The following is a 9887-nucleotide window of genomic DNA, read 5'->3' as shown; positions in this document are numbered from 1 at the left end:
ACGAACAAAATATTAGTTTTCAATTGACATGGAGCAGAACAATTTATAAAGACATGAATGACACAAGAAAAGATAGAAAGAGCAGGCTCTGATAAAGAAAGAGAAGCCAAATACATGCAACAGAGAAAATAACTTCAAGGATTAGTAAGTGGCAGAACATACTGATGATCCTTACTGCAGCATGACTGATATCCTCTCCATTGTAAGCTGTCTTGTGTCAAACAGGCACCACGAGTTGTAATCCATAAAAACTTACAACTTTAATAGGAACTCATCTTTGAAGTCATTCCCCAAAGACTGTGAGCAACTGCTACTTTTCTGTTGAAGAAAATATTTGTAACAGTAGTTATCAGAGAATCTGCCAGCGTGCAGCCTATCCATACTATGGAGTCTTGATCCACCTCCACATGTACTGCTTCCGGTTTCTGCAACAAAGGATTGAACTAAGCCTTTCTATTTACCACTCACTGAAACTTCTGAAATTAAAATTTCTATTCATCTCGATGTAGCGTCTTGAGATTGTGCGATTCTTGAAGATGACTATATTCAGGAAAAAACTCTTCCAATATTGACCCTTCCTGCCATTGCATGTCTTCAGTTTTCTCTATAAATTCCTTCTAAAATATTCTACTAATTGGTTTCCATAATGCAATTCAGTATGAAGTAGCCACTGGTTTAGTGCACCACTTATTAGTTTTACTTTATTTTATTGCTATCACATTCTTCCGGAATTCATCCCTGCTCATTGTACCTCCTGTGCCATTTGAGGAGCAAACTTTTGTTGCGCATTTCATATTTTTGATTCCCATACCTTCACTTCTTTTTGGACACTATGAGCCTGTCGGTCCTACTAAATGCTGAATGCAGTCCTTTCTTCTCAGAATTTCATCCCCATAAAGTCGGGTTTTATTTTATTCAAACCCCGTTTTCAACAATTGCAGATATGGGCTGTAAAGACATCGAGTAGGTAGGGATGCCATACAAAACACTACCTGATCAGTATAAGGCTTTAGGGTAATGTGATCAGAAAGCAATTTTCAAGTGAACTTAGTTTACCTTCGCTTGAACTTTTGTCCAGTGTGACTCTGTACTACAAGTGGCTGATGAGGATTACAGTAGCTGCAATAATGCCAACACATTTAAGCATGCCAAGATGGGAATCAAGATTGTTTTTGATAGATTAGGGTCATTTCAGTTCATCAGCATGGCTGATGCTGCAACGCATAGCAAAAAGGACAAGTTGAGGTATAAGTCATGTCTGTTCAGCATAGTTCAAAAGCTAAGATCCCAGCCCTAATCCCAGTTCATGCTAATTTTCTGACTGGGTTCATGCTCAGGAAACCAGCTCCAGCAAGTGGAACTCCAGTCCTGAAGGTTGCAAACTTACAATAATGAGTGGCCTGGCTTGGTACTGAGCATTGTTTAGCATGAGACTAGACATCAAGCTCAAGATTTCTGACCTTCAACCCCTTCATCTCTAAAATTTGAACAAAAATTAGCTCCATCTTAATCTTTGCGTTCTTTTATGTTCACAAATGTCTTTTTTGAGTTTACAACACAATCCTCTATACTTGTTCGACAAACACAGTAGACACTATATCTCCAGTGATTTGAGATGAAATGCTCATCAATTGTGGGTTTTATGATACTCTTCCACAATCTATTAAATGTGAATGCATACAGTTGAATGCTAATTGAATGCAGTCACCATTGACCACAGCACCAAAGCCGCTTTTTAATGAATTATGCACAAAGCAACAGAGCAATCACCAAAAATCCTTGCAAGAACATACTCCATCCTTAAAATGGTGAAATCTGTTGGCATCTCTCAGAATTATCTCTCGTCCTGTGACTTTAGCGATTAACTTAATAGCAGAATGGCAATCACCACAAACTCGAAGATTTTTCATTACTCGTATAGGCATACCTTCAGGCAATTTAAGAAGTCCATAGGCCACAGCTAGTTTCTCACTGTGATAATTCAAGCTATGCAACTTCTCTTCTTCCTCCACATCATGCAAAGCAAAGCTTCCATCAGGAATATAACCAGCTTCTCTTAACATAGGACTCAACTTTTCTAATATTTTGAGAATTGATTCATGCTCGGGATGGGGCATGCTCTGTCCACCAGTGAACATATGCACTTCTTTGTCTGCCTCAAGCCAACTACAACCAGGTGATTTGACCACTTCCCTAGACTGCATCGACTTCCTAAGTGAAGCAACATCAGCCCACTTACCTTTGGATGCATAAATATTAGAAAGTAGGACATAGGGCCCTGAATTTTGGGGTTCAAGCTGTAAAAGTTTCTTTGCAGCAACTTCTGCCAAATCTAGGTTCATATGCATCCTACATGCACCCATTAAAGAACCCCAAATAATTGCGTCTGCTTCTATAGTCATTTTGTTGATCATATCCATCGCCTCATTTAATCGACCAGCTCGACCAAGCATGTCAACCATGCAAGCATAATGTGCAGTTCCTGGCACCATCTGATATTTTGAATTCATGGACTCAAAGATATCTTGCCCTTCTTTCACTTTCCCAGTGTAGCTACATGCAGATAAAACTCCAACAAAGGTAACCTCGTCTGGGGTAATACCTAAAGAACACATTTCTCTGAACACTTCTAGAGCTTCATCTCCTAATCCATGTTGAGCATAACCTGTTATGATAGAATTCCACATGACCACATCTTTTGGAGAAAATCTGTCAAATATTAATTTGGCCTTGACGAAATCACCACATTTGATGTACATCGTAATTAATACAGAAGAGACATACACGTCATCATCACAGTCGGTTCTGATTAACTGTGCATGTATCTCTCTACCATAATTAAGACTTGAAAGACTAGCACAAATTGAAAGTATGCTTATCAACGAAGGGAAATTTGGCCGAAACCCGTCTACTTGCATTCGATGAAACAAATCCAGCGCCTCTAACTCATATCCTTTCCTTTCATAAACCTTGATCATTGCACTCCATGTTGCATCATCCTTCTCCTTCAAAAGATCAAATACCATCCTCGCCTTAGCAACCTCCCCATTCTGTCCTATTCCAAGAATTATGGCATTACAAGCAGGATTAGTTCTAACAGGCATCACTTCGAAAAGCTTCCACGCCTCTTCAAATCTACCATACTGCACACAGCTTATTATAATTGCAGTCCATGAGATCTCATTCTTCTCAGGCATGACTTCAAAAAGTTTTCTAGCAATATCCAGTTTACCATTTTGGGCATATCCTGATACCATGGCTGTCCAAGACACCACATTCTTTTTCGGCATGTGATCAAAGAGGTCGCGTGCCTCATCCAGCCTACCTTCCTGACAATATCCACATATCATATTAGTCCTCACAACTACATCCTTTACTGGCATCATGTCATAAAGCTTTCTAGCCTCATCAACTCTCCCTTCTTGAATCAACCCACCTATCATCACAGTCCATGACACAACATTCTTTTCAGGCATTTGCCAAAACAGGGATTCCGCCTCCTCAACAAACCCCTCCTCAACATACCCTCTGACCATAGCAGTCCAAGAAATGACATTTCGTTGGGGCATTTTGTCAAACACTTTCCTTGCTTCCTTCACCATCCTATTCTTTACATAACCTGAGATTAACCCATTCCATGAAACTATGTTTCTCTCAGGCATTTGATCAAACAGACACTGGCCTTCATTTGGTTGGTGATTTTGGAAATACCCAGTGATTATAGAGTTCCAAGAAGTCACATTTTTGTTGGGCATTTCGTCGAACACCCTTCGGGCATTCTGTATTTGGCCCAAACCAGCAAAACGAGAAATCTGAGAATTTGATGCAATTGCGTGAGTGTAACAGTAATTCCGACATTGAACAAAGAATAAGCGGTGCATCTATGAACCAAAGCTTCGTTGGAGTTTTTGTAAGCAGAAAAAAAAAACAGAGTAAATAACTATCGCATTAAGGAGTAGTACTTTAGTCCTGGGAATATTGCACTTGTGGGAATTAAGGTCAAGTTAGCACAAGGAATGAAATTTTTGGTGCTCTATTTTAGTCCGTATTAGTTTTAAATTAAAGTTTATAGTTGGACACTTGGGCGGGAGTTCGGTTCTTCGGTTTTAGAAAAGTGTGCACCTATATCAAACCAAACTAATTTGATTCAATTCGGTCTTTTCTACTTTGGTTCGATTTAGTTCGATTTTTTAAATCTAGTTTTCGGTGTGAATGAAAAATAAAATAAGAACAAAATATAAAATACTTAAAAATTTAAAACTATGTCAAAGAATGATGTGTCTCACCCTGGAACACTTTTTGTGCTAACTAAAAGACTATATTGGTTTTTATCAAGGACATTGTGCCTTCAATTACTTCTCAAGAAAAACAAGTACGAAGATGGGTTCCTTTACATAATGTACATTGACAAAAATATGTTTGAGTTCCTCTTGAAAATTAATATTTGAAGTTAACTATTGAATTGTACATTTGTTGCTACTTTGATTTGTTCATAATGATTTAATTGTTAGTTAGATTTTTATTTTTAGTTAAGAGAATGGCTATATATATATATATATATATAATTTTATTTTTTATTTTTAAAAAAATAAAAGTTCGGTTCTTCGGTGCACCGGAGTTTTGAGACCCTTACATCGAACACCAGACCGAACCGAAATTGAAGAACCAAATTAGCTCGGTTCGGTTCGGTTTTTTGATTTTCCAGTATTTATGCCCACCCCTACTCATTAGTATCAAGTATTTTATATCTTTTAGAATTTATCTATCCATATGTAACTTTTTTATAAAAAAAATTTGAGTTGAATTTCAAATTGTGTTTATAAAATTTAAATAACAATATGTTAAAATAATTGAGATTAAGGTGGTCAAATTGGACGGGTCATAACCCAACCTATTTTTCACCCACTTGAGTCCAAAGTAAACTTGGGTGGGTCATGACCCAACCCAATTTTTATTTCAAACCATTTTAATATCGTCAATTTTAACCCAATCCACCCACTTGACGCTCCTAAAATAAATACTTGAATTCTTGAATTTATTTTACAATAAATCATATAACAAAAGAAAATTACAATTATCTATACACATACTTTATACTTTATGTATAATGATTTATCTTTTACGCTATAGGACATCGAGATCATGTATGTGCTTCTGGTGGATGGAACGGTAGTGCATTCTGTAGTTCAACGATGACCGACACATGTTTAGTGGAAGGATGAGATGAAGCGTCTGACTGACTTTTGACCCAAGAATACTCAATTGAAAGTTGGCAAGTTGAAGCTAAGTGTTATTCATGACCATCTAGACATATTAGAAAATCTTATCGATGATCATCCCGACAAGGAGGTGTACAAGAGATGTCACCTATACATCTTATGGATGATTGGTGGTATCATCTTCTCCAATATTTCAGATCTCAAGGTTAATTTGGAGTTTCTGCCACTGATAAAGAATGTATACAAGACTGTCACGTTCAGTTGGGGATTTGTCGCACTATCCTACCTCCATAGGTGTTTTTGTCGGTTGTCCATGGAGAAAATTACAGCCATTGGTGGCTTCTTGTCTCTGTAATAAGTAGCTATGTTGGATAGAACTTTTATATTTTATAGTTGAGGAAAGTCTATATTTCTCTTTTATCTTAGGACTTTTATATTTTATAGTTGAAGGAAGTTTACATTTCACTTTATTTTGGGTAGGTGAGAACTTTATTTTTTTGCTTCTTCCATTAATAAAGTGACCTAAGAGCTGGGACGAACTAAAATAGAGTGTATAGTAATTTTCAGTGACAGAGGTAGAAAAAATGACCGAAATAATCCTTAATGTATGTATAATGTTTTATTTTGGTCCTTAATGTATTTCACTTAATTGAAATTGTCCTTAGTGTATAGTAAATGTGTTCATTTTAGTCCTTAATGTATTTCACTTGATGTATAACAAAAGGTGTTCATTTTGGTCATTTATCCTAAACTTAAATTTTTTTAGAGAAAAGACATAAAGACCCCATTAAAGTTGTCCCGTATTTGCATAAAGACACATTAACTTTCAAAGTGTCCTATCACCCCACAGAACTATTTAATATCTTTGTAAATGGGCCATTTTGACCCATTCCCTCATCTATGTAGTAGCGCGTGTTGCTCACTCCCTATGATAGAATTCAACCCGACCGATCCTAGTCTTTGAAGAAAAGTCGTCTTCTCCTTTTCTTTTATTATTTCTCAACTTTCCCTAAAATCTGAAGAAATAGAAAAATTTTCTCATCGTGTTGTTGTTGATAATCTCGTTGTTGATGTGTCTTGGTGAAAATTCTTAGAGGGACAAAGAATTGAAGGTCTAACATGTTAGGGCTTTACATCATATGATAAAAATCTTTTTTTTTTCCGATTATATGATTTTAGGGATTATTATAGTGTAAAAGTGTTGGAATCGACCTACTATAGTTGTCATTATTAGGATTTTATAGTTTTTGGTTCTGTTATTGAGTAATTGCTGCTGTTAGGGTTAGAGTGTTGTGTTATTGACTTAGTGCGACTGTTAGTGATTAAGGTTCTGTGTTATTGACTTAGTGCAACTATTAGTGATTGTGTTTTTGGTTAGGGTTTGATGTTATCCACTTAGTTCGAATCTTATTATTTGTCTCTTATACATTTGTAGACTTCAATTTGTACATTATCGACTTGCTTACAAGTCTTTTGTTCTGTTAGTGATGGGGTTAAACGTTAGTGCTACTGCTATTGTTAGTGTTTTTTCTACTCTTGTTAGTTAATGTTTCTGTTACTGTTGTTTGTTAGTGATTATGTTTGTTGTGTACTGCTTGTTAAAGTTTGCTCTTGAAATGTGTGTTTGAATTGTATTTGTCTTTGTTACATGTTTTTTCAGGATGACTTTTACTCGAATAACTTGAAGATGGTATCATGGGGGGGGGGGGGTAATAGAATTTGGTCCCCCACCTAAATATATTGGGGGGCATGTGCTAGAATTCCTAGATGTAGATGTTGATAGGATGTCTTATTTTGAGTTGAGGGACTACATAAAGGAACCAGGATATACAGTAGATTGCGAATTTTTCATCAAGTGAGATGGGTTATTGGTCCTTATTGATAATGATAAGATTATATTTGACCTTTTCAATATGATAAATGATGGGGATACTGTGGAGGTGTATGTTTTTCATGGGGTTAATGAAGCTAATTAGACCCCAGTTGAATTGGAGTTTGTCCCCAATTTGAATGATAGTGGAGTAGGTGAGGAATCTTTTAATGAGGCTTCTAACCCTAATAATCAGCCTCCTACTTCTACTTTTCCTTCCAACCTTACAACCGGTCCTTCTGAAACTTTCAACATTCTATTTGAAGATTAGTCTACTATGCCTCCACCATTTTCTTCTTCTACTGTGCCTCCACCATCTTCTTTTACTGTGCCTCCTTCTTCCTTTGTACCTTCATCTGATCCTATAATAGATAATGATCTAACTGATAATGAAGTGGAAGATGAATAAGGATCTGAATGGGATACTAATGAAGATACTGAGGTTGACAGTGATGTCCATCAAAAATATATAGATATAAGGGCAACCAAGAGGCATTTCAAAAGGTCACAAAGGAGAAGTAGAGGTACTACTTCAGATTGGAGTAATGTTGATGAAAAAGGTCCAGATATAGGGTATGATGAGACAAATATTGGTATTAGGGAAAGCTTAGTTGGTAAGCTAGGAGGTGATGAACATTATTATCTAAGTGATGAAGCTCCTAGCTTTGAAATAGATGATGAAACAGGTTGGGGAGATGGTGAAAAGGTTGATCAAGTAGTGCATAAACCTGTTAGGAGGAAGAAAACCCCAAATAGAGTTGTGTTTAATGTAACTTCTGAAAAGATTGTTTGGGAATTAAGACTGATTTTTGGAATTGTTGAAGAATTTAGAGTGGAATATGCCGTCTAAGAACATATTCAAATTGAAAAATATGTGAATGAGTCTGGCAGAGTTAGAGTGAGATGCTGTAAAAAGACTTGTCTTTGGTTGTTGTGTGCAAATAAGGATAAAACTAGTGGAGATTTCATTGTTAAAACATACAACCATGTCCATAAATGTTTGACATCAACTCATAATTATCTTTGCAACTCAAAGTTTTTGGCCAACAAATACAAAGAAAGAATAACTCAACAGCCAAAAATCAGTATTGTGTTGTTGTATGACATTATTAGAAAGGAGTTGGATATTAATGTTGGTAGGAAAACAATGAGAAGAGCTAGGATTAGAGTGTTACAAGAGATCATGGGTGATCACATTGTGGAGTATAGTAAGCTTTTTTATTATAAAGATGAAATTTTAAGGAATAATCCAGGTAGTACTTGTGTAGTGAAGGTTGGAGAAGAAGATGAAACTGGGCAGAATTTTTTTGAAGGATTTTATGTTTGCTTCAATGCTTTAAAGAAAGCATATTTTGGAGGTGCTAGAAGGTTGATTGGTTTTGATGGGTGTTTTCTCAAAGGTGTGTGTAAAGGCCAGTTGTTAGTGGGAGTTTGTAGAGATGAAAACAACCAAATGCTGCCTATTGCTTGGGCAGTTGTTGAGGTTGAGAATCAGTTTACTTGGACATGATTTCTTGAACGAGTGAAGAATGATCTTGATCTTGGAGAAGGGCATCAACTATCTATCATTACTGATATGCAAAAGGCAGGACCTTTACTGTCTTACTATTTTATTGTTGTTGAGTTTTGCATTTTAATTATTCTTTTTCTGTTATGTTGGTTTGTTAGGGACTAGAAATTGTTGTTCAAGATGTATTGCCACTGGTTGAACACAGAAAATGTCTGACATGTTCTTGTAAATTGGTGTAAAAGCTGGAAAGGAGTTGAAAGAAGAAGAGTATTTTGGAGGATTGCTAAATCCACATTTGAAGCTGAGTTGAAGTATAATATACAAGCAATGAAGAAATTAGGACAAAACTGTTTGGATGATCTTTTATGGTACAACTTGGATACATGGTGCAAAAAGTATTTTCAAGACTATTGCAAATGTGATGTTGTGGACAACAATATGGCAGAAAGATTTAATGCTTGGATAATGGCTGCAAGGTATAAAACAATCATCACAATGCTTGAGGAGATAAGGGTGAAGATGATGAAAATAATTGGTGATTTGAGAGAGTTCTCAAACACTTGGATCACTGATATATCTCCTATGTCTTTGAAGATTTTGCAAGAAAATATTGAAAACTATATGCAATGTAACTTGACTTGGAATGGAGAAAGTGGTTTTGGGATTAAACACTGTGGATTTACTCATACTGTGGACATTGTTAGTAAGAGTTGTAGTTGCAGATCCTGGTAGCTCAGGGGCATTCCTTGTCCTCATAGTGTTGTTGCCCTTCATTACAAGGAGTTGGAACCAATCAATTATGTGGCTAGTTGTTGTAGCAAGGAAACCTACCTCAACACGTATGCCCATTTTATTCAGCCAATGAATAACATGAAAATGTGGCCAACATCAAATAATCCAATTGTAAAGCCACCAAAGATCAAGAAGATGCCTGGAAGATCAAGTAAGGTTAGAAGAAAGAAAGCAGATGGAAGCAGAAAAATTGGAAAGCTTAACAAAAGAGGTGTTATTATGACTTGTAGAAAATGTGGTACACAAGGACACAATAAAAGATGATGTCCTACAAGAAACCAAGTTGGTCCAAGTCAATCAACTGAACCATCTTCTCAGGCAAGAGGTACTGGTCCAAGTTAGTCAGTTGAACCATCTTCTCAGACACAGGTACTTTTATTTGTTACTTTCAAATGTAAGTTATATGTACATGTATATGTATTGATATATCAATATATAGGCTACTGAAAGAGCAGAAGAAGGCAGAACAAGGGCTAGTAGTTCAACTTAATCACCT

General features: G+C 36.3%; 1 protein-coding gene across 1 annotated transcript; it reads right to left on the bottom strand.

The window, feature by feature from the left end:
- Nucleotides 1-1725: 1725 nt before the first annotated feature.
- Nucleotides 1726-3903, bottom strand: LOC125874544 (pentatricopeptide repeat-containing protein At1g56690, mitochondrial-like). Its single transcript, XM_049555445.1, has one exon. It carries the CDS (start codon nucleotides 3879-3881, stop codon nucleotides 1767-1769), a length of 2115 nt encoding a protein of 704 aa, XP_049411402.1. The 5' UTR covers nucleotides 3882-3903; the 3' UTR covers nucleotides 1726-1766.
- Nucleotides 3904-9887: the final 5984 nt, after the last annotated feature.

This window comes from Solanum stenotomum, chromosome 8 (genome assembly GCF_019186545.1).
Source record: "Solanum stenotomum isolate F172 chromosome 8, ASM1918654v1, whole genome shotgun sequence".
In the NCBI taxonomy this organism is placed as follows: domain Eukaryota; kingdom Viridiplantae; phylum Streptophyta; class Magnoliopsida; order Solanales; family Solanaceae; genus Solanum; species Solanum stenotomum.
The sequence above is the reverse complement of the archived record's forward strand: the minus strand, read 5'-3'. Positions and strand labels throughout refer to the sequence as shown.

Coding starts and splice junctions, on each gene's coding strand:
- LOC125874544 (XM_049555445.1), bottom strand. CDS start 3,881: ATGCACCGCTTATTCTTTGTTCAATGTCGGAATTACTGTTACACTCAC.